The 23,883-nt window shown below is 32.3% G+C and overlaps 11 protein-coding genes across 11 annotated transcripts; 7 read left to right on the top strand and 4 right to left on the bottom strand. All coding sequences in view use genetic code 12, as the record gives it.

The window, feature by feature from the left end:
* Nucleotides 1-501: 501 nt before the first annotated feature.
* Nucleotides 502-1,227, top strand: RJT21DRAFT_116317 (uncharacterized protein; the record flags this gene model as incomplete). The annotated part of the gene is made up of 1 exon (XM_064880417.1): nucleotides 502-1,227. The coding sequence occupies one exon, from the start codon at nucleotides 502-504 to the stop codon at nucleotides 1,225-1,227; it is 726 nt and encodes a 241-aa protein (XP_064735928.1).
* A 110-nt stretch (nucleotides 1,228-1,337) lies between these two features.
* RJT21DRAFT_142092 (uncharacterized protein) lies at nucleotides 1,338-2,238 on the top strand (the record flags this gene model as incomplete). Its single annotated transcript, XM_064883413.1, has 1 exon — nucleotides 1,338-2,238. The coding sequence occupies one exon, from the start codon at nucleotides 1,338-1,340 to the stop codon at nucleotides 1,755-1,757; it is 420 nt and encodes a 139-aa protein (XP_064735927.1). The 3' UTR covers nucleotides 1,758-2,238.
* Nucleotides 2,239-2,321: 83 nt separating this feature from the next.
* RJT21DRAFT_123187 (uncharacterized protein) lies at nucleotides 2,322-3,678 on the top strand. The gene has a single exon (XM_064882636.1). It carries the CDS (start codon nucleotides 2,453-2,455, stop codon nucleotides 3,527-3,529), a length of 1,077 nt encoding a protein of 358 aa, XP_064735926.1. The 5' UTR covers nucleotides 2,322-2,452; the 3' UTR covers nucleotides 3,530-3,678.
* On the bottom strand, nucleotides 3,603-4,887 carry SCW11 (putative glucan endo-1,3-beta-D-glucosidase). Its single transcript, XM_064882635.1, has one exon. The coding sequence runs from the start codon at nucleotides 4,525-4,527 to the stop codon at nucleotides 3,799-3,801; it is 729 nt and encodes a 242-aa protein (XP_064735925.1). The 5' UTR covers nucleotides 4,528-4,887; the 3' UTR covers nucleotides 3,603-3,798.
* Nucleotides 4,888-6,640: 1,753 nt separating this feature from the next.
* CDS1 (phosphatidate cytidylyltransferase) lies at nucleotides 6,641-7,996 on the bottom strand (the record flags this gene model as incomplete). The annotated part of the gene is made up of 1 exon (XM_064885607.1): nucleotides 6,641-7,996. One exon carries the CDS (start codon nucleotides 7,994-7,996, stop codon nucleotides 6,641-6,643), a length of 1,356 nt encoding a protein of 451 aa, XP_064735924.1.
* A 788-nt stretch (nucleotides 7,997-8,784) lies between these two features.
* SUI1 (translation initiation factor eIF1) lies at nucleotides 8,785-9,828 on the top strand. The gene is made up of 2 exons (XM_064882634.1): nucleotides 8,785-9,009; nucleotides 9,347-9,828. The coding sequence occupies exons 1-2, from the start codon at nucleotides 8,979-8,981 to the stop codon at nucleotides 9,643-9,645; spliced, it is 330 nt and encodes a 109-aa protein (XP_064735923.1). The 5' UTR covers nucleotides 8,785-8,978; the 3' UTR covers nucleotides 9,646-9,828.
* A 292-nt stretch (nucleotides 9,829-10,120) lies between these two features.
* On the top strand, nucleotides 10,121-10,861 carry RJT21DRAFT_3476 (U2-type spliceosomal complex subunit; the record flags this gene model as incomplete). The annotated part of the gene is made up of 1 exon (XM_064884234.1): nucleotides 10,121-10,861. One exon carries the CDS (start codon nucleotides 10,121-10,123, stop codon nucleotides 10,859-10,861), a length of 741 nt encoding a protein of 246 aa, XP_064735922.1.
* An 11-nt stretch (nucleotides 10,862-10,872) lies between these two features.
* On the bottom strand, nucleotides 10,873-11,838 carry RJT21DRAFT_89499 (methyltransferase family protein; the record flags this gene model as incomplete). Its single annotated transcript, XM_064885610.1, has 1 exon — nucleotides 10,873-11,838. A coding segment is annotated over one exon (966 nt), but the record flags the coding sequence as incomplete, so codon positions are not given.
* An 860-nt stretch (nucleotides 11,839-12,698) lies between these two features.
* CKS1 (cyclin-dependent protein kinase regulatory subunit) lies at nucleotides 12,699-13,255 on the top strand. Its single transcript, XM_064885073.1, has one exon. It carries the CDS (start codon nucleotides 12,818-12,820, stop codon nucleotides 13,124-13,126), a length of 309 nt encoding a protein of 102 aa, XP_064735920.1. The 5' UTR covers nucleotides 12,699-12,817; the 3' UTR covers nucleotides 13,127-13,255.
* Nucleotides 13,256-13,258: 3 nt separating this feature from the next.
* MEC1 (protein kinase) lies at nucleotides 13,259-20,626 on the top strand (the record flags this gene model as incomplete). The annotated part of the gene is made up of 3 exons (XM_064879915.1): nucleotides 13,259-14,733; nucleotides 14,821-17,277; nucleotides 17,329-20,626. The coding sequence occupies exons 1-3, from the start codon at nucleotides 13,530-13,532 to the stop codon at nucleotides 20,622-20,624; spliced, it is 6,957 nt and encodes a 2,318-aa protein (XP_064735919.1). The 5' UTR covers nucleotides 13,259-13,529.
* Nucleotides 20,627-23,657, bottom strand: RJT21DRAFT_123179 (uncharacterized protein). The gene has a single exon (XM_064882633.1). The coding sequence runs from the start codon at nucleotides 23,431-23,433 to the stop codon at nucleotides 20,674-20,676; it is 2,760 nt and encodes a 919-aa protein (XP_064735918.1). The 5' UTR covers nucleotides 23,434-23,657; the 3' UTR covers nucleotides 20,627-20,673.
* Between the last annotated feature and the right edge of the window lie 226 nt (nucleotides 23,658-23,883).

The following is a 23,883-nucleotide window of genomic DNA, read 5'->3' as shown; positions in this document are numbered from 1 at the left end:
ATTATGCATTCTATAAATAAGCCAGGACCTAATCTAAGGAGTGTTCTCTGAAAAACGAATCTAAGATAAATAAGTCTCAATATCATTAGACGAAGCTCATTCAAAGTACCAGTTTAGTGACTTCTGGCTGTATACTCCAAAATAATGTTATAGCAAATTTGAAAGGATTTTCAAATGGATGAAATGGCATGATTGTATGACTTTGCGAGAGAATTACACTTCATAAAGTAAAGTAGGAAGGAAATCAGCTTCAATCGTGTCATCTAGAGGTTTTGAACCAATATAGAGGGGCTTTTCTTCTCATTTCAACTAGATACTAATAAATATATAGTACTCATTGGAGGACTCCTCTAAATCTTGGGGTGAAGTACTGGCCTGAAATGTGACCTGACACAAAGTTATTGAAAGGGAAGCTGCAAAAAATAGAGTAACTGCGACCTCCTCTTATATAAATGTAGGTCAAGACTAACAAATACTTCATCCACTATTGAATATAAAAGGATGGCTTGCTCAGTGGCTAATATAGTTTTTATTTTCAATGAGACATGGATATATCGAACTGCAACATGTGTTAAATCTACCCTAGAGCCTCCAAATCCAGCCACTAGTTTAGAGTCTCTACCTGATGAAATTTTAGTTCAAATCATAGATCACTTGAACCAGTTCGATGTTCTAGACCTATGTCTTACCAATTCAAGGTTTTATTCGTTATGTATGAGCAAATTATTCAAGAGGGCTTTTATTACTCTTTCAGATCCAGACGTTGAGAATTTACAAGACTATGCCATATTTCATCGAAAATTGAATACATTTACATATACAAATTCCACAGTTTTGTCTGGAAAGTATAATTCTGTTTACATTTCGCTGCCTATTTATAAATTCGTGAAAAGATTTGAGATTGTAGAAAAAGAATATAGACTATTTGATGAATATTACATGACAATTGACCAATTTGAGAAGATCGCTTTTTCACACGAGTTAATTAATAGACATTCTTCAATTTTCAGTTCTAAACCATTACGTATAGACTTATCTTACCGACTAGGTACTTATATTGAATTTATAAGAAGTAACAGAAATTTCATGTGCTCGTTCAAGAAGGTGATATTATCAAGCAAAGGGCTATTAGGAGATCTTGAAGGTGTCACCCAATTACAAGGGATCTTTTCTGAAGCCAATTCGTTATGTTTATATTCTTTTTTTTTTTTTGTGAAGAAGTGTTGAAAGTAGCTTTATTACTATTTCGTTGTGAAAATATCGAAGAACTTCAACTATCAAATAGCAGATATTACCCGTATTTGGCTAACTCAATGCCCAATTTGAAAACACTTGTTATGAATGATGACCGTTACATTAGAAGATGTCAGTTCGAACAATTCTACAAGGCTCCACTTCAAAATATTTGTATAGATGTTCGTGTATCTCCTCATTTAGCTTATATTAAAGAGCATTGCAATTTAGTCAAGAATTTGCTTAATTGTTTTGGGTCAAGCCTTGTGATCGTAAAAATTAGTATAACATATGAACCAACAACCTTACAAACAATTGACATGTTCTTCTATAGAAGTAAGTATGATTACGGTATTGACTATATTGAGATTAAGCAAGAAATAAGAAACTTGGTGGACTGGATAAAAATTAATATAGATGATTTTCCAAAGCTTCAGTATTTTACTTTCTACAATTACCTGTTTGTAATAGACAGACAAGTTGAACCATGCCAGTGGATAGAACTTAGTGGTCAAGAGTTGTAAAAACGCTTTTCATTATTATACTATTGCGTTTGGTGGAAACTCCAATATCCAATTCTCTTGGGCTATAATTCGTAACAAAAGAATTGAGTCTTTAATGAGAACTTGTTCCGTAATGCTGAGTATTTCCATACAGATTAGTACCACAGTTAACCGAGGGTCGTAGTAAATCTTACCTTCTCGGGTTTGTTATATATGTAGTACTTAAATAAAGAATATGAATCATTCTATCAGTTAATTATAATTATCCATGCCTACTAGATCTCAACACACTTCAAATTTTTTAATATACTTACTAAGTTGTCATCTAAATGATTTTGCAACAAGCACGCATTTCAAAGTTCTTAATGAAATCTCCATTAGTGCGCATTTTTGTGATGGTCTCCTGAAAAGTAAAGATATTTGATCAGTGAACGACCTGTTCTGGTCTATATAGCTGGAATTCTTAATACCCAGTGCAGCTAGCTATTGGGCGAAAATCTTCACCTGTATTACTGTAAATAGTGGTATTTTGCCGAAGTATATTATATAGTTATTTTTTTATAAGATTACTGGAAGAAATTTATAATTATCTATCTACACAATTTTATCGCTAGTTATTTTTCATAGAAAAGTCACATGACTCATATCTCTAGACACAAAAAATACATTGAACTACAACAGCCCCAACTAGTAAATATATTTCTTAATATGCTGTAATGCTGGCTACGTTAGATAATGTCAAGAAAGTTTTAAAGCCAGTTAAACCAGATCCTTCAAATACTGAATCTGAATTAGCTACTACTAAGACAAAATCAGGTAAAATATTAGAAAAAATAGAAGATGACGTATTTTTAGTAAACCAGATAAAAGGTTTTTCCAAAGGTGATATTGTTGATTTGGATAAAGAACTTGATAAACTTTTAATACAAAGTGAAAGAGAAGAGGACAATTTAGTATCTAGTCAGAAAGAACCAGTTGACTGGTCTGATGCAACGAATTATCTCAAGAATATCGATACCAAACAATTCAGACAGTATGAGTTAGCTTGCGATCGAGTTAAGCAATTTTATGAAGAACAACATGAAAAACAAACGGTGGCATATAATATTCAAGCTCGAATTAATTTTAAGACTAAATCAAGAGCGAAGATGACAATTTGGGAAGGATTAGAAAAGTTGAATAAATTATTAGATGATTCAGATCCTGATACTGAATTAAGTCAAATTGATCATGCTTTACAAACAGCTGAAGCAATTAGAAGAGATGGAAAACCAAGATGGTTTCAATTAGTGGGGCTCATTCATGATTTGGGAAAATTACTCTACTTTTTTGATTCAAAGGGACAATGGGACGTAGTAGGTGATACATTTCCCGTTGGTTGTAAACCTCTGAAAAAGATCATATTTCCTGATAGTTTTAAAAGGAATCCAGACTTTGTTAATCCTTTGTATAATACCAAATATGGTATTTACTCTAAAAATTGTGGATTAGATAAAGTTATGTTAAGTTGGGGTCATGATGAGTATATGTATCACGTAGCCAAGGGTAATTCAACTTTGCCACCGGAAGCTCTAGCTATGATTAGATATCATTCATTCTATCCTTGGCACCAGGAGTATGCATACAGCTATCTCATGGATGATCACGATAAACAAATGTTGAAAGCGGTTAAGGCATTCAATGCATACGATTTGTATTCAAAAACTGAAGAAGTTTTCGACGTTGAGACTCTTAAGCCTTATTATCTAGACTTGATTGATGAATATTTTCCAAAGAAGATCATAGAGTTTTAATCAAGCTATTTTTGTTGTATTCTTTTGTTTCAGGTTTAGGTTTCATTTTATTGGTATTTATTTCATTTCCATTTCCATTTTCATTTCCATTTCCATTATTTAAATTGTATTATATGTATATATATGTATATAACCAAATGTATGCCTACAATATCTGAATACAGAAAATTTCAAATTTCTAATGTTTTTATTGACTATGTATATGAAGAATTTTAAAGATGACGAACCGAAATAATCTATTAATAATTAAAAGTACATACTGAAAATGCTCAGCTAAACAATTGGATAGCTCCAAAGTATTGTTCAATTCCATAAGGACCAGGAGCTTTCCAGAAATCATCGAATGTAGTCAAGATAGTAATATCAGTACCATATACACTTAAGATAGCTTGAATGGCTATAGCTTGATTTTCAGGTGTTGGAACATTAAGACCATTAGTAGCACCTTGAGATGGATAACCAGTTTCAGCAACAAAAACGTTCTTAGAGCCACAAACATTTTGAACCAATTGGACTTGACCAGCAACAAACGTACCCGCATCAGAAGGAGCAGCATATTGATCAAAATAGGAATGAGCATTGACACTAACAAAATCAATAGCAGATTGTGTACATAAACTTGGGTTATCAATAAATGAATTTGGTGGTTCAGCAGTAGTAATTTGACCTGTGTAACCAGCTGCTTGTAATAAAGATTTCACTGAAGCGATTTTACTGGTTAATTGCAGAACAGTTAAGAAGCCATCATTAATGGCTTCATTACCAACAGTAACAAAATCAATAACATCCCAACCGTATTGTTGACCATAGGAAATAAGGTCACTAACTCCACTGTCAATGGAGTCAACTTGGTATTGAGAGAACCAGAACCCTTGATTAACCTTGAGGCCTAATGAAGCAGCAATTGGTAAGACATTTGGAACCGAATTACAGTCACTACCGTAGATTCTGATATAGTTAATACCTCTGCTCTTAATTAATTCTAAATCATTAGTCATAGTTGGAACATCCTTACAACCTCCATCATTGAGATATGGGGAATAGACAATGTACTTTGGAGGAGTCAAAGTAGCAACTGCTGAAGGTATTGATGAGTAAGTTAAAGTGCTGGAAGTACTAGTAGTGGCTGGCTTAGTAGTTGGGGCTTGAGTAGTAGTTGGAGTAGTGCTGGTTGTAGTAGGAGTGGTGCTAGTAGTAGCTGGAGTGGTGCTAGTAGTAGTTGGAGTAGTACTAGTAGTAGTTGGAGTGGTGCTAGTAGTAGTTGGAGTAGTACTAGTAGTAGTTGGAGTAGTACTAGTAGTAGTTGGAGTAGTACTAGTAGTAGTTGGAGTAGTACTAGTAGTAGTTGGAGTAGTACTAGTAGTAGTTGGAGTAGTACTAGTAGTAGTTGGAGTAGTACTAGTAGTAGTTGGGGTAGTACTAGTAGTAGTTGGGGTAGTACTAGTGGTAGTTGGAACAGTAATAACTGGAGGAATTGAAGAAGAAGTAGTTGGAGCAGGAGGATCAACAGGAGTATTAGTAGTTGTAGCAGCAAGAGTTTCAGTTGGAGCTGGATCTTGATAGTAGCTAGTAGTAGTAACCGGAGTAGTAGCCCATTGGCCATCAGTTAAAGTGCTAGTATAAGTAGTACCATCACTTATAAATAATAAAACAGGAGGTAAATAAACAGTAGTAGTACCAGTAGTATAAGTTTGAGTTGTAGTTGAAGTTGGAGCTGTATGCCATCTTGTAAGTATTATAGGTAAAGGAATAGCTTCAATGTATTGGATAAAAAATATCACAGCTAAAATTTGATTTATTAATATCATTTTATTATTATACTTATTATTAAGAAAGAGTGTATGATTATGTGAATTAATGAACGAAAGTGTGTGACTATGTTGGATTATGTATTAAAAGAATGAAATAGTCTTATTTTGTAGGTCGCTAGTGAAAGAATGTATGTTCGAGTTGGACGAAGCGAGATTAACGAAAGTATTGGGAGTGAGATAGATGGAAAAGAAAGAAAGATTTAGAAAATAACTGTTCTTGGTGGGGTGGTACATGGTATATATACACATTAGACTACATGAGCTGGCCTATGTCCACATCTTTACAGTACTAGCAAAGTCTCGAGTCTTTGCGCATTTTTTTTTGCAACTAACCAGCAACAATGTAATGCGCCAGCAACATCGAAAAATCTCTCTTCATACTCAAGCAAGCTCCATGCCGCAATACAAAAATAGACTATCTGCAGGAAACTATTCCCAATCGGGAAGTATCTTAACCAGCGATAAATGACAGGCGATTTCCCAATTAGGCTTAGGTTAGTAGCACAATTATGGCAAATTGTAGACCATAATGTATTGAATTATGGCAAGTGGCTTCTTAGTGTAACTTTACTAGAGCCAGCGTCTTGAATTCTATTGTGGTGGGATTCGGTATTTGAGCTATGGGCTTCTTAGTTTCATTTCATAGTTTACTTTGTTAACCGATGTTGTTACTCCGGAGTGCTGAACATTCCGTTCCAAGTCAACAAACCTTGAGCTTGATTTGATTTGAATGATCTATTGTTAGATTTGACACAGCCATTGAATATTGCTACTTCTGTAATATCCCCTGACTTTTACTGTATATGGAATTTCTGTTGATTCAACAACAGGGGCCATGCTTGCAAAATCATTCTATTTCTTTATTATTTACATATTAATTCCATCCGTTCGGCTATCAACTTCTATTGTTTATGTGAAATTGAAATATTTCGTTTCATTCCATCTGCAAATGAAGCAAATAGAAGAAGATGTTGATTAGTGCCATAATCAGTTTACTACAAATTGCGTGATATTAAAATTAGTTTTCATATTTTATTTGTTGAAGTTATGATAAAGGATGTATTTATAAGAGGCAACAATAATATGTATAAAGGAATATGATATTATTAAAATGACATATTAACGAGATCAAGATTAAGTTGAATTAAGTAACGGAGTAGAAATATAATAAAGTAAAAAAAAAAATTAATTGAATCATCATTAAAAAGTGTTGAGCTATGTTTAGTGATTAACCCATAACCAATATTTGTGATCAGTCCGATGGAAATGGATAAAAATTATTAAATCGGAACAAAATTGACTAATTATCTAACAAACCAAATATTATTCTCAATTTGTCTTCATCAATAACATCTAAATTATTTAAATATCTTAATAAACTCTTTATTAATTGGATTAATTGTGGTACAGAAAGATTTATAATCGCCAACTGTAAGATTTTGCCAATGGAAACATTTTGGTTGGAAATGAAAGTTTGGTAATATAAATAGGAGAATGAACCCATAAGGAATTGACAATCTAATCTATCTGTTATACCACCATGACCTGGGATAGTATCTCCGAAATCCTTGATACCAAAAGCTCTTTTTAAACCAGATGCAAAGAATCCTCCGAATGGAGCAATAAGAGAAGCAAAAGTTGCTAGTATTGCAGAATGAATGTAAATTGGCTTGATTGAGATGATTTCATATTGAGGTTCAATTGCACTATTAAAGTTTTTGATAGGAGTAAAAACAATATCAATAATATTCTGAGGAATTTGATAAATTTGAGGAATAAAAACTGGATTTGGTTCACAATGAGGGAAGTTATATAAGTGAGTTGATAAATTCACTGCTGGACAAATCAAATAATCAGATTGAGATAAGAAGAAGGAGAAGATAACGGCAGCAATTCCAGTACAAATCCAAGCACCAACAAATCCTTCGACAGTTTTCTTTGGTGAAATTTCTATTAATTGAGTTCTACCAAATGTAATACCACACAAGTATGCAAATACATCATTGACAATGACTAAAGAAGCAGGAAGGAATAACCAAATTATACCATTTAAAATATTATCAATAATTAGATGAGATTGGAATACAACTAAAATTAAGGTCATATGAGTTATACATAATTGAGCAAATTGAAATTGATAATAACCCTTCTTTAAAGTCCACACAAAGAAAATGAATCCAGCTACAAATAATGAATAACTTATAAATTTATGATTTACAATGAGGAAAGTTAAGATTTTATAGGAAAAGATTGAATCTTGAAAGAAACCAAAAAATGAAGGACTATCCAAATAATATAATGTAGCAATTAGAAAGTACCAATTTAATGATTTATTATAAGGAATCTTTTTATCTCTAGCTGGTTCTGAAGTTAATGCGATTATTTCTTTAAATGTTAAGATTTGAAATAATAATACAAGGCCAATTATAGCCAAATGACCTGAAGCTAATACAATGAAGAAACCAGCAATCATAATTAAAGTCCATATGGTTCTGGTAATAAAGGCTTGCTTCTTTTTCTCTCTTTCATTGACCACTGGTTGTTTCTTAGATTCAACATTATCTTCCTTTGAAGTTACAGTTGAAAGAGCAGGAGTAGTATTGGCAGTTGAATTAACCGAAGGGTTATTAAATATTTTATTATTATGTTTACTCATGATGAATTAATTAATTAATTAAATAAATAAATATTGGTGAACTGATTGAATTGAATTAAATTAAATTGAAATAATATAATGCTTAGCAAGTGTAGATGAGATGATCTGATCTATGGACGATGAATAAATAAATTATTAATTTTAGCGGGCAATGATATGGAAAACAAATAAATGATAAAAAATAATTGAGTCAGAATAATCTTAAGTATATTACTCTAGTATTGTCCACTGATGAGTTGTTTCAAAACAATTGGCTCGAAATTGGTCGGATGGCAATGGTGGAAAGAGTTGAAAAAAATCCAAAAATTCAAAATCCAAAATAGTATGAGCGATCGATCAATCTGTTTGTTCGCTGTATATTATTAAAGTTTAAGTATGGGGACTTTTTCTTTTTTTGGCTGAGTCGATTATTTAATTCGAACAAAGCTGATGGTAGTGTTAGTTTGAACTTAACAAAGTGGTCAACAAATGGTTGGTTAATTATTCTTTAGTGTTAGTCGATGTTCAAAAAATTACCTTGCATAGTTAAAGTTCAAGTTTCCTATTAAAGCGGTTGGATTATGGACAGGTCCCAAAGAGGCAAACACCTTTACCGCAATATACAACTATGATGCTTACCTCCTATTCTGGGTCGCATGAAACTTATCACATGCCAATGCTGACATAAGAATCATCAAGATGCTTACATAAGAGAACCCAATTTTTAGCTAAGTCCGGGTAATCTGATCACGATACTTATATCACGTTCACGTTAGACCCAGACCGCAGTAAAATCAGTCAGGCAAAGCAAAACAACCAAAAAAAAAAAAAAGAAACGAAAAAGAAATGAGTAAAGAAAATTACATACGCCAAGCAGTCATACTCCTTCTTCTTTCCTTAGCCAATAACTATCCTAAAGACTCGTTTAATACTTAAGATTCCTCTTATTTAGACAACTAGCAAGAATCCAAAGGAGTACTATACATCAAATCTTTACTGTTATATGTCAACTATCCAGAATTTAACTTCCTTTGGTATGTGTGTTTTTGTACAATTCATTCCTTAGTGTCATTCGCATTGCCTTAATTAAAAAGTTAGTGGCGGTAGTCTACTACTTGTGTAAAATATCATTACAACTTTAATGAGTGTTATGATTCATATCTATAAGATTCAAACATGTTCATACAATATGACTATCACTCATGATAGTTTGTAAACTACTGTTATCATCAAAAAATGATATCTGATCCCTTAATTATCCTTATCTTCAACATAGAAAATGAATTTTTTTTTTGATTCGAATGAGGGAATGAATTAATAATTACTGTAATTAAAGTCGTAAAACAAATTACTAACATTAAATAAATATAGATCCATTCGCCGACACTGGTGATTCAGAAGCTCAACCAACTAATTATATTCATATCAGAATTCAACAAAGAAACGGTAGAAAGACTTTAACTACTGTACAAGGTGTTCCAAATGAATATGATTTAAAGAAAATTCTTAAAGTTTTAAAGAAAGATTTTGCCTGTAATGGTAATATCGTAAAGGATGATGAATTAGGTGAAGTCATCCAACTTCAAGGAGATCAACGTGTTAAGGTCAGTGAATTCTTAACCACTCAATTACAATTACCAAAGAAGAATATCAAGATCCATGGTTTCTAGTTTTGTTTTGTTAATAAGAAAACTAATTTGGTTTAATTGTTGATTTTAGAATTAGGAAATGTTTTTCCAGTTATTAACATTTCTGTTGCTAGATGTTTAGTTTATCTATAGTTCTAATTAAGATCGTCTTTGCAATCTCTGCATAAGCAGTAGCCGGCATATTTAATATATGTATTTGATAAATTAAATTTGAACCTGTAGATTAGATTATAAACAAATACCTCTGTGTACATTTTACCACCACCAAAATAATTTTGGAATTATAACAAGAACATAAACATGAATGATCCTATTCATTCACTATTATACTTTAACCTTATCATGTCTCTTTAGTGTGATTTTGCATCAATTACAATTGTTACCGTTTTGGGGTTGAGCCGAACAAAATGAGATGCGCTGGTGCGGATATAACAAAATTTATTATTATTATTGTTTGTTAAGAATATTGTCCATACATAACAAACACAAGTCAACTATGGCAGGAGATTTGAACTTAAAGAAGTCGTGGAATCCAGCCTTAGTTAAGAACCAAAAGAAAGTATGGCAAGAAGAGCAAAATAAGCTTGCAGAATTTAAGCAGATTGAAAAACTTGAAGATGAATTCAAATCAGAACAGGAATATAAGCATTTGCTTAAGTTACAATATGGAGATGACTTTAAAGTTCTGGACTTAAAGGGGAAGGAGAAATTGAAGTTGAATAAACTCAGTTGGATGTATGATGATATGCCTAAAACTGATGAAGCAGAGGTAGAGAATGAAGCAGGATTTATTGAAAGTAAAGAGTTTACTGAGGGCAAGAATGAGGTTGAGAATTTATTGAATGGTAATAAATCTTTTAATAAAACATCAGGAACTACCACAACCTCACTTGATAATATATTGAATGTGGGGAGAGGTGGAATTAAGCAGAGTGTCGTAAGTGATGATCCATTACTTAAAATAAGACAAGAGAAGCGTAAGCAAATGAGCTCAAACAAACTCAGTGCATCAAGACACTCTCATAGATCACGAGAGAGGGATAGTTCTTCAGCTCGAAGTGACAAGGATAAGCCGTATAAAGTAAGAAAGGAGTCCTCGCCGTCTCATAGTCACAGATCCTCATCTTCATCTACATCAAGACACCATCACCATCATTCCAGTCATTCCAGTCATTCTAGTCATTCCACTCATTCATCATCAAACGCTCCCAAGGAAAGATATATCCCTAAATATTGATCATACATTAACTAACTTGCATCTATATAACTACATCTATCTTTGTTATAGTGTACTCCCATGAATTCCCATTCGTACCACGCCTTGTGATCATCCGATAATCGACTAATCAGTAATTCAAATTTCAGTATTTTTTGTACTTTACTTCGTCGCACAGGGAATAGTATCGGATACCATGACTTACAGTAGGTGGTGGTGTCCATTGGATCAATTATTTGAATATTAATGTGTCCGTATAGATTAGCTTTAAAGTATCCATAAAATCCTGTTACTTCGCAATCTTCATTATTGTAAATATCAAAATTCAATTTGGTACTGAAAGTAGTATTAATAATACTTGAAGGATGTTCCCATGTCCATACTTCTTGGAATTCACAAATAGGATAATATCTGGTAAGATTAACTATATAAGGTTGATCATACCCAGGAATATCAATATTAGAATAGATTGGTTGCAAATATGTAGTATAACTATTGGGGATCATGAGGCAAGGTTTCTGTACTGTATTTGTATTGAATCGGGCAAGTATCTCAGGACATAATTCGTTATCACCAAATGATCCTAGTAATTCAGAAACTATCAAATGAGGATGGAAACTAAGTGATACAAATCGAATATCATCCATGATAATAGTTACTTTATTATTCCATTTTATAGAGTTATATGTCTTTAGAATTCGATAACATTTGGGATTCTTTTCAACAGCATATACTTTAAAATTGCATAAAGGATGAGCTTCAACTATCTTGAGGAGTCGATCAAGAATTCCTCCATTCCCAGGACCCACTACTAAGACAACTAAGGGATCCAACATATATTGGCCAATTAAATCGTCTATAGCCAAATCCATAGCTGCTTCATATTGATCATATTTGGTGATATCCTTCTCAAATTGGTCGTAAATACCACTATCTAAGTCATCTCGCAATGGCTGTAAGGGATCGATCAATAAATTATAGGTGGGATTTGGTTGAATTAATTTGAATTGAGTGATATTATCAAGATCAGGAAGTATTAATGGAATTTGGGAATTGTATATAGAGAAAATACTATTTATCAATAAATTTGTGGAAGGAGAATATCTAGTTTTTATATACTGTAATTGTTCTACCGACCATAATTGCAATATATGTTTATCAATATGATCTGCAGTGATTTCAAATGCCACATTCAAGTCAGGAACCTTAAGTTGCTGAAAGATGACCCATAATTTGTTATCATTGACTAGAGGTATTTGAATGGATAAATGATTTATTTGCAGTCGTAGCTTATCAAGATGTCTCTTTAAGAGTGATGGATGCAATGTTAGTAATACAGATGTAGGTATGTTCAATACTATGTATTTGAACGGTTTTAACAAATGTAATGATTCATAGAGCTGTGCGAAGAATGCTTCCACATCTTGATTGTTTGGTAAAGCTATTGTCACTATGAATCTCTTAGTCAATGTCTCCTTTAAGCCGGCTAGTTGAGATACTTGAGATACTTGAGAGACATCATTCAATTCTACGTATAACAAAGACACTAACTTTCGTAATTTTAGAAGTGGTACCACCTCTTGTGAGGGATCTACAGATACACCATAGTACATCCAGACAATTAACGAATGCTGCATCCAATGCCGTGAGTACCGCGATTGATCGCAATTGACCAAGATAAAATTTGTGGTGGTACGCGTCCCTGGCAAATAGTGGAAAAAAAGTACCAAATGAATCATCAACAATAACGAAGCACTATCATCAGTTAACGAGTTGAGGTTAGCATTTGTTGGGCGACGCGAAAGAGTATAGTGCGCGACATTTGAACAGTCACAAATCCACCATTGACAAATAATTACCACCCACCACAGATAACTCACTACATAACTCACCCCGCAACTATTACTCAATTACTCAATACTCAATACTTGACAACCATATCCATTCGCTTAAACAAATTAACCAACCATACATATAATGACTAGACCAAGATATCTAACCGATAGTGAAAGATCCAAAGTACTTGAATTTCAAGATATGATTCATTACAGTCCACGATACAGTGATGACACTCATGAATACAGACATGTGATGTTACCTAAGAATATGTTAAAAGTTATTCCTCAAGATTACTTCAATCCGGAAACAGGAACTTTACGAATACTATTGGAAGAGGAATGGAGAGGTCTAGGTATTACTCAGTCATTAGGATGGGCTCATTATGAGACTCATGCCCCAGAGCCTCATATCTTGTTATTCAAAAGACCCAACAATTATGGTCAATAGGCAGTTAATCAGAACAGAAGTCAACGAGAGATACCCAGAGTTAGAAGATGTTTTTGCCAAGACATCTGGTAGTAACAGCTATCAAATGTGCATAGTATTTAATTAATCAATATAACGTGTTATATGAGTATAGTATAGTATAGTATAGTATACTGTTAAGAACAGCTTGTAGAAATTGTAGATTGTTAGACTTGAGTGTTGAGACTGTACATGTACAGACTAAAAGCGCATAATCAATGAGTGGTATATTACCAAATTGTCCAAACCACTACTTAAGCTCCACTTCGATCTTTTGGCGTTTACCTCATCCCATCGCATTATCACCATCGAAAATCACTAACGCGTACTCGAGTCTACCCATCTTCACCAGGATCTCACAGCACGGCGGAACTACGACTACGACATGTCGGTGGGTTCTTCAGCTCCAGTCTCAGCGACTCAACGAATAAGTAAGTCTGACTTGACTCAATTCTTGGACGATATCGAGAAGAACATTAATACCGATGATAATGCTGATTTCAAAAAGTTAATACTATACTTGTTTCAATTCACCAACGATAAGTTATGGAACTTAAGTAGTGAAGATAGTCATGAGTTAGTACCTCGACTCTTGGATACCATTGAGTTGGTATTATCCAAGAGATTACATTTATTGAATCTTCTACTAGAATATGATGATTACTGCTCTATATACGTACCGACTGAAGAGGAAGAATCATCAGAATCATCAGAATCATCCTATCTTCTATACGATTGGTCAATTTTATTTGCTATTGATCATATACCCAGTTATCATAATAATATCACTCTACTAAATCATATTAAATCATTTATAATTCATATCATTAATCTTGTTACTACTAAACTTCATAATTTTAAATATGTTAAACAACTACGAAGTAAATTATTAACTATACTAGATACAAATATATCTATATTACTTAATAGTATAGGGAATGATGGAATTGAAATGAATAAAACATTAATTCAAACTGTTCATATGTTTTCTATCCTAAATGATTATGATTTATCGATTAAATTATCGCTTAATCTTATTAGTTATCAATTAAAATTCGAAAGTTATAGTCGAAAGATTTGGTTTATCCTTAATGAAATATATCCATATCCATCTAATGAAGATACGCTTCAATTAGTTGATAATTTAAAATCTATAGTTGTAATGAATCTTACTGATAATTTAGTACTTTATGATTCAACAACTTGGAATCAAATATCTATGGTATTAACTTGGATAATTGAATATTTAAGAACAGATCTTGATAAATCTATGAATGTCACGAAATCAGCAGCTTATACATTTTTGAAGATATTTGCCTTATGTATTGATAAGGATATTGTAGAGAATTTCATTAATTGCAATAATTTACGAAGTTTATTGGCAAAGTTAGATGATAAATCATTTACTAAGTCATTACCGGGATTAATCGTTAAGGCATTACACATAATTCGATTTCGTTATGGTACATTTATAGATGATACTATTGTAGTCAATGAGTATCGAACATCTGATTCCAATCAGTTTATTATTAAACCATTTGTGGATATGGAATTAGAATCATTAAGACTAAAGTTACTCAATCTCCCTAGTCCTATTGATCCGGATGTTAATAATATGACAGTACAATTACTCAACTTTATAGTACCATCTAACCATTTAAACCATGAAGAAATAGATGGTCAAAGTCAAGAAGAATATCTTAGTCAATGGATTCATTATGTTAAACATCTTATACAACATGAATCCCAGATATTTGATGAAGATTATACACTTTATACTATGATTACTGCCCTAGGTAATTTCTCATGTTTGTTAAGTAAAGATTTTAACTTTCGAATTAATGAATGTTCGAGATGTGGAAGTGGATCTAAATACAAGAATTACTATGATAATATCGATGTTAAACGTCGAGTATTCTATACTTCACCAGAGATTGTAGGATTATATGAAATCATTATAAGTGATTTCTTAATTGGGAAGAAGAGACATGTATTAGATACTAATCCATTAATATGTACCAACTTATTATTAACTATCTATAAGTTATTTGCTAGTTATAATCCTCAAACACTGACAGTTCATGATGAAAGAGTATTCAATTTCATTATCTATTGTTTAACCAATAATCATAATCGAGATGTACGATTATTAGCAGGAAGAATACTTCCACTCTACTTAATTCAAGATAAAACAGTTAATACAGATAGTATTTTTAAACGAATCTTTCAAATCATTACTAATATTGATTTCACTAGTGAAAATAGACAACATTTTGCTGAATCAACTATACGAGCATTACTGGAATTAGCCGTTATATCTGAAGGCGAAAGATTATGTGTTATATTTATAAAACTTATCGATTATTTTGGAGAAAATAATGAACAACATGCCAATTATGGTTATAGTGCTATTTTATATATATCAAGTGCAAAAGTTATGCCCCCTTATAAATTATTATTCCCATTTTTACCTAGTATATCTGAAGTTATTATAAAGAAACCTCGAATGTTATCTCGAGTTACTGAAGTGTTGGGTGTCACCATTAAATTTTTTTTAACCAGAACAAGAGAGTATACTACTCCTCGATTACTTGAATATTATAAACATGATTTTATTCAAGATATTGCCCAGGCATGCGACTTGACTAAATTAGAATTAATTCATAAGAATTTATCAAGAATTATTGCTTATTATCTTGTTCGAGATGCTCATATTGATGAACAATATATAATCAATGTTCTTTCAACGGTTTATCCTAATTATCAATTATTAACTCTTGCTGATATCATTCGAAAGAGTGGAGAATTGACTTGGTTTATTCTACTTCAAATTCAAGTAGATGAGGGGAATAATATAGTTAATAATGATAGAATATTGAATGCCTTAAAGTATACTGCCAAAGTAACTATTAAACAAAAGGATAAACCAATCAATGTTCAGGGGAAATATGTAGAATTTCTATTAGATGAGAATGTACTTGAATTAGTCCAAAGATTTAGTGAGAATATGCATCATATTAAAGGTACTAAACCATATTTAGAGAAGATTAGTTCATTACGAGCCATTGAATTTCTTATTAATACGAATATTAATGCTGCCACTACGGCTCTTGGACAAATATCTACTTGTTTACAAGCATCATTAGAGACTGCGGAATTTCAGTATCATACCTTACGAAATTTCCATGCATTAATACTTAAATTACCTCGAAATCATCTTATTACTATAGTTGATATTATTATCTCACTGATATATCAGAAATATGAGGAATTTGATAAGAATTCTAAGGATTTAGCCGTACGAGTACTTAAGGATATCTTTACAGAAATCACTACTAAGCGGAGTAGTAGATTAGTACTTTATTTACTTTCAATTCCATTTCTTAAACATATTGAAGTAAGAGATATTATATCAGGAGGGTTTAATAAGAACATTAAACAAATCTCTCGATTAGTAATCTTTCAAGAATTCACTAGACGATTAAATACTAGTAATGAATATGTAGTTAAACAAGCATTATTTGATTTAACTAATTATTGTCAACAGTATCAAATAAATTGTCAAACTGAATATTTTAAGGATCCAATGTTAGAAGTTAGTATAGGAGATTTAATTCGAGTAGTATTAGATACGGCTGCAAAATTTAAAACTACTAATGAATCTATATCTACTGGATGTGCTAAGGCCATGTCAGTGATTGGATCATTAGATAGTAATAAATTTAAATTCAAGACTATTAAGAAACAAATAGTTATAATTCAAGATTTTAAGGATTATAAAGAGAATAGTGAATTCTTAGTTGATTTTATTGAGAATAGAGTACTAAAAATCTTTTGGGCATCGAGTGATCCAGTTAAACAATTATTTTCGGCTTATGCTATGCAAAATTTCCTTAAGATTCTTAAATTAAATCATGATATTTTAACTCCTAATAGTCAAGATCATCTTCTATTAGTATGGGATAGATTTAGTGAGATTGCTAAATCCACTTTAACACCTTTATTATCATCTAAATATGTGGCCCCCACAGTAAAATATGAACCTATTGAATTCCCATTATTTAAATTAGGTATGAAATATGAAGCTTGGTTAGTTGAATTTACATCTGATCTATTAAAGAGACCATTAGTAAGTATATTTGATACTACTACAGAACCAGAATCAGAACCAGGCCCAGATCCAGAACCAAAAAGTCTGAAACATGCCATATTTCAAACATGTGCTCGACTTATCCGAGATCGAGATCAAGATATTTCATTATGTAATTATTTACTAAAATATGTGGCCTTATCTCATATTATTAATGGTAATGAGTTAGCCATTAATAATATTAAACAAGAATTCTTAAATATTCTTCATACTGATTTCACAACTTCAGTTACAGCCATATCTCCAGAAAGAATTGAACTGTTAAAGGCATGTTTCCAAGCCGTATTTGAAGTATTGGATTATTTAAATGAATGGGTATCTACGGCTACTCATTATTCCAGTACCAATTATCTTGAAAATGAAGATTCAATTAGGATTAAAGCCAATATTAAATATATTCGAGAGTTCTTACTGGTTATACCCATGGATTTAATTGCCATTAAATCAGCCGAATGTGATTCTTATGAAAGAACTATTTTATACTTGGAGAAATGTTATAGAGAGGGTAAAGTAGACAATTTAAATCTTGTAACTACTTTACAATCAATGTATTCAAATTTAAATGATTACGATTCATTAAATGGAGTATTAAAGAAATTCTCAACTAATAATTTAGGCGAGAAACTTAAAACTTTCCAATATAATGAGAATTGGAATTTAGCTCAAGAATCGTTTCAAATATTGGGTACCGTAGGTGATAGTCAAGTGGAAAATAATACTAAATTATTAAAATCTTTTCATGAACATGGATTACATGAAGAAGTATTGGCTACTTTAGCAGAAAAGAGTGATGCCCGAGAATTAAGTTTAATACCTTTGGATTGGGCTCTTGTAGGACTTCAATCTTCAGTATATTCTGGAGATGTTAAAGAGATTCAAAAATGGTTCTTTGTCGTGAATTCTATTGGGAAGCCTCAAGATGTAGAGACTCTTATAACTTATGAATTTGCTAAGGGAGTTAACTTTCTCTTTGAGAATAAACCTCTGGAATTCACTAGTTGTATGAATCATCTTTATAAGATTATTGGTAAGAATTTAGTGCCTACCACCTCATCTAATTTTTCCAGAAATGTAACTCTTATGAATCAACTTCATTCTATTTATGATCTTTCACTTATAATTAAGTCTGATCCTGATAATGATAATGAAGTAATTCTTAAACAACGATTAGCTAATATTGATCAAGGATTTGATACTCAATTACAAGTGTTATCATTACATAATATTGGAAATCAAATGAAATTGGATAATGGGAAAATCGCTGAAGTATTACTTTTCAGTTCTTCATTAGCTCGAAAGAATAATCGGTTAGATATATCTACTCGATCGATTTTAAAGGCTATGGCCCTTAATTGTAAAGATGCCAATATTGAATATGCTAAATTACTTTGGGCTCAAGGTAAACAGACTGAAGCCATTAAATCCTTATCAGAAATTCGTCATGATATTGATGGTGATACGGGGAATGATGAGAAACGGGCTGAAGTTCAATTATATTATGCTAAATGGCTTGATGAATCGAATCATCTTTCATCTCAAGCCATTATTGATGAATATAATAAGGCTATCCAACTTAATCTGGCATCGGAACGAGCCTATTATGATCTTGGATCTTATTTTAATAAAGTATTTGAATCAAGTAATGATCAAACAGGATATTATGAACAACAAACAGTTCGAAATTATCTTAAATCTTTATCATTAGGTAGTAGATATATATTTGAAGCATTACCTAAAGTTATAACTATGTGGTTAGATTTAGCTCAAAGAAGTAATAAAAATAGAGAAGCTGAACGTCGAATTAATTTAATGGTTGATGATTTAAATAAGGGAATTATATCAATTCCAGCTTGTGTTTGGTATACAGCCATAACTCAATTATTATCAAGAATTGTTCATGAACATATTCCATCTTATGAACATATATCTACTATACTATATGTTATAGTTAGACAATATCCTCAACATAGTTTATGGTATGTATTATCTCATTCGAATTCTCGAGATTCTATTAGACGAGAAAGAATATCAGATATTCTTCTGAGAGTTAAAGCAGCCACTGATAATATTGATACTCTTAATATTGATAAAGCCAAAGAATTATTTAATAGTTTAAATAAAATTGCTAATGTTAAAGTTCCTAAGAATACTAAACAGAAGAGATTATCATTGAAAAGGAATTTTAATGTATTAAATCTTGATGATCCATTTGAAGCATTAGTTATTCCAGTTCGATCTAATTTGGATATAAGACTTCCATCAGTTTATACCCTTCGAATTAGTCCATTTCCTCGGTCTGCTACAGTAACTTTTGATGGAGTTGATGATGTAGTTAATTTATTCTTTTCATTACAAATGCCTCGACAAATAACTATTAGAGGTTCCGATGGTAAGGCTTATAGATTAATGGTTAAACGTGATGATACAAGAAAGGATGCTAAAGTTGGAGAATTTACTACTATGATTAATCGATTACTTTCTTCAAGTAATGAAGCAAGAAAGAGAGATTTAAATATTCCAAATTATGCAGTTATACCTCTAGCCGAAGATTCTGGAGTTATTGAATTTGTACCTGATGTTCAAACTCTTAAGGGAATAACTACTGATCAAAGGAAAAGAATGGGACAATCATTACTGGAAAGGAAAGTATTTATTCGACTTGAAGAAGCTCAAAAACCAGTAAGAAATAATGGTCATACTAATGATAATATGAGTAATTTGATTTCTGTATTTAATACAATTATGAATGATCATCCTCCCGTACTTCATCATTGGTTTATTGATCAATTTTCTGATCCATCAGCTTGGTATTTAGCTCGTACCAATCTTACCAGATCTTTAGCAGTTATGTCTATAGTAGGTTATATTATTGGATTGGGTGATAGACATTGTGAAAATATACTTATATTTAAAAAATCGGGTTCAATATTACATATTGATTTTGATTGTTTATTTGAAAAGGGTACTACATTACCGACACCTGAGATTGTTCCATTTAGATTAACCCAAAATTTAATTGATGCAATGGGAATTTGTGGTATTGAAGGTAGTTTCCGTATAACTTGTGAAGTGGCCGGATCTTTACTAAGAGATAATGAAGCTCCATTAATGAATATTCTTGAAACTTTATTATATGATCCCTTATTAGATTGGAAGACTCAAAAGCCTGAAGCTCATTTATCTAAAGTTAGACGGAAATTAAGAGGTTTGGTTAGTGAAAAGGAAGGGTTGCCTATGCATATTAGTGGGCAAGTAGATGTACTTATTCAAGAGGCAACTTCAGTAGAGAGATTGGCTCAGATGTATGGGGGCTGGGCTCCCTACGTATGATACATCGTGTATAGTTTCATGTATATATATATATAATGTCATATATGATTCATATATCAGACTGTTCTGTTTCAATCGCTTCTGGTGACTTCTCTGTCTCACTCGACTCTGTAGGCTTACTCGACTCTGTAGGCTCACCCGACTCAGTATCTGGTGGAGGTGCTGCTTCTCCTGGTGCTGCATGACTTGAAGGTAATGGCTCTCTTGGAGGTAATGCTGGAGGAGGAGGTTTTCTCTTGATGGTTGATTGACTTCTCTGCAATGTTGCACCTGAAGTAGAAGCGGTTACTTGTGCATTCACCAATCCCGTAGTGGCTTCTTTAGGACTAATACTTATACCCGCCGATTCAATCAGAACTCCTGGAGTCATATCAATGGGGAGTGGTGCAGTAGAAGTTTCAGAGTGGCTAGGCTTCTCGTGATGAATAGATCCAATCTCAGAATTAGTATCATCATCACGAGGAGGTAATGGAGGAGTACTGATGGGCTGCTTTTCATATAAGCTCAGATTCATTGTACTGGAACTAACTTTCCGAGAGATACTGCCCCCAGTTGTACCTGTACCTGTAGCACCAGTAGTTCCACCAGTATTCTTATTGTCAAATACAGAATCATTATAATTGAATTTACCAAAGTCGTAAGTAGGCGAATTACGGACCGGAGATGGAGACTCCAGTTCCGGAATTGACACTGGTTCAAAGTGTTTCTTTGGTGCTCGTCTTGACAGTATCATTTCTGGAGGTGAATAATTGTCATCGTGGTTAGCTTTATCATCTTTAAAATACCATTTACCGATCTTTCGAAGTGTACTCATAGTATTGGTAGTATTATTGCCAGATACAGGAGCCGTGCTTGCTCTAGAAGGATGAACATTATGGTTTTCTACAAACAACTCATTGGGTTCAGGAGATGTGGTTTTCTTCTTTAATCGCTTGGATAAGTCACTTAACGTATTGGACAATTTTGTGGATTTACTTATTTGAGATTTGAATGATAATTCCGACTTTTCGTCAAGATCATCATACTGAGCTCCAGTTGAATTTCCATTTCCAGTTCCATTACCATTAATTGAACTAGTTATTGATTTAGAATCATCATTTTCTAAATCTATACCATTCCCATTTCCATTCCCATTAGTAGTGGTAGTGGTAGAATTATGTACTGAAGATGCTGAAGAAGTAGAAGTTGGTCTTACTGGTTTTTCTCGTTCATTAGGATCCCAAATGCCTCCTTTATAAATTTCATCCATAGTATTATAAAACACTATATCATCCCAATGAGGTAATACTAAACTATCTTTTACAGCTTCCTTCAATTTCTTATCAATTGAATTAGTAATTAAATTATATGTCATTTGTCTTGAACTAATAATTGGTTCAATCTTAAGATTAATTTTAGGTTCTGTTTCAAAACTATACCAAAGTCTTTCAGTTGGTGGAGGTTTAATTTTAATTAATATTGGACCTTCTAATTTAGCTAAAGTTATACTTAATAATAAATCAACTTCTCGAGTTTTAAATCGAGATCCAAGATTAATATTTGCCTTTGTAGCTATTTGTAATGAAAGATTTCCATTATAAGTTACATAAGCAGAAATTAATATAGTTCCATCTGGACTTATCTCTTTAAGACTTGGATAAGTTAAAAATGGAGCTGAATCTCCCGCATATAATGAATTTATTTGAAATTTATCAAGAAATCCTGGTTTCTTAATTTTATTTAATTTTTTAGAAAATTTAGTATACAAATATTCTTCCAATACTTTTGTATTTTGTAAAGATAGAAACATTCTACCAATTATTGCATTAAGCCATTTAGTTTGAAGTTGACCTTCAGAACTATATAATGATTGTATAAGATTAATCATATGACTGGTTTTAAAATGTAATGTTTTAGCATAAATTTTGGGGTTTAATGATTCATGTAATTCACTGGTTTTAGTGGCTCTAATAAGGGCAAAATACCAATCCTCTTTATCGATATTAACATCACAATAAAGAAAGAATGAACCCTTGGGAGCGGATTCAATACTTGTACCATCAGACATATTTATATCGGTACGTTTATCATTAAATGAAGATAATTTATTAACATTAATTAATGCAATAGCTGAACTTTTAGTAAATAATTGACCATCTGATAAATGTCGTGGCCATATAGATATAAAATAACTTGATAGTACAATCACATGTTTGACTTCCTTAACAGTTTCATCTTTATAAAGAAATAAATTACCATGCTTTAATACTCCATAATATCGATGTTTCTTTTGTGATGATTTAGTTGGAGTAGTGGCTGTAGTAGATGAAGCTTGTTGAGGAGGTAAAGTACTAGCAGCATTGGGAGTTTTGGAAGTATTTGTTGTTGGAGTAGTATTTAAAGTAGATACATCATCATTAAAAGTATCAAAATCTGTAATAGTTTCAGGAGACTTTTCATTATTATCCTTTTGAACTAATTTATATAAAGCTGAATAAGCCGATTTATTATCACTGGATTCTACAATTGATTGAGTAGATGAATTAATATCATCCGGAGATTCAAGATAATCTTGAGTGACAATAATCCAACCAGCTTTATAAGTATCTAGACCAGATTTATTATCTTCTTCAATTTCTCCAGCCTTTAAATCACTCGTAGGTAAATGTTTTGATTCTTCTGCATTACGATGGCCCGGACTTTCGGATAAATGATCTATATCATCCGATGATAGTATTGGATGTAAATAAATAAATAGAAAGATTAGAATGGGTAGAAAAGTTATACCTCCGAGGATATACACGGACACTAATGTAAGAAACCATCCCATGATGGTAATAAATAAGTAGTTATGATGGAGTGACTGAAGAGGCTCCGGTAATAGTCGGGATTAATGACCGTAGTGGTGGAAGTATGAACAGTTATATTAGAAATTGTTAAACAACAAGTTGTATAGTAATGAAATTATTGAATCAGGTATACTTGCTAATGTGATAGTTGGCATGTATGTAAGGTGGCACTATATGTTGCGGTGTGGATGTTATGCATTCTTAGTAGCAACAGCTTTAGTTTAGCCTTAGTTTAGCATAGTTTTAAAGCGGTGTGAATTACGAGGAAATTTAGAAATTTAGAATGCCGGTCATGTGCGTGCAGTCACATTCCAAAATTACCTAAATAGGTTGGCGGAACGACATAGAGGCGGGCGAGATATTTTCTCACGTCGGCCGACATTTGCATTATTTTGTAGCATATTGTATAGGAAGGAGTAAAGGAGAAGGGT

This window comes from Scheffersomyces amazonensis (assembly GCF_036850825.1).
Source record: "Scheffersomyces amazonensis strain UFMG-HMD-26.3 chromosome Unknown RJT21scaffold_8, whole genome shotgun sequence".
In the NCBI taxonomy this organism is placed as follows: domain Eukaryota; kingdom Fungi; phylum Ascomycota; class Pichiomycetes; order Serinales; family Debaryomycetaceae; genus Scheffersomyces; species Scheffersomyces amazonensis.
This window is presented reverse-complemented; position numbering and strand designations above follow the sequence as displayed.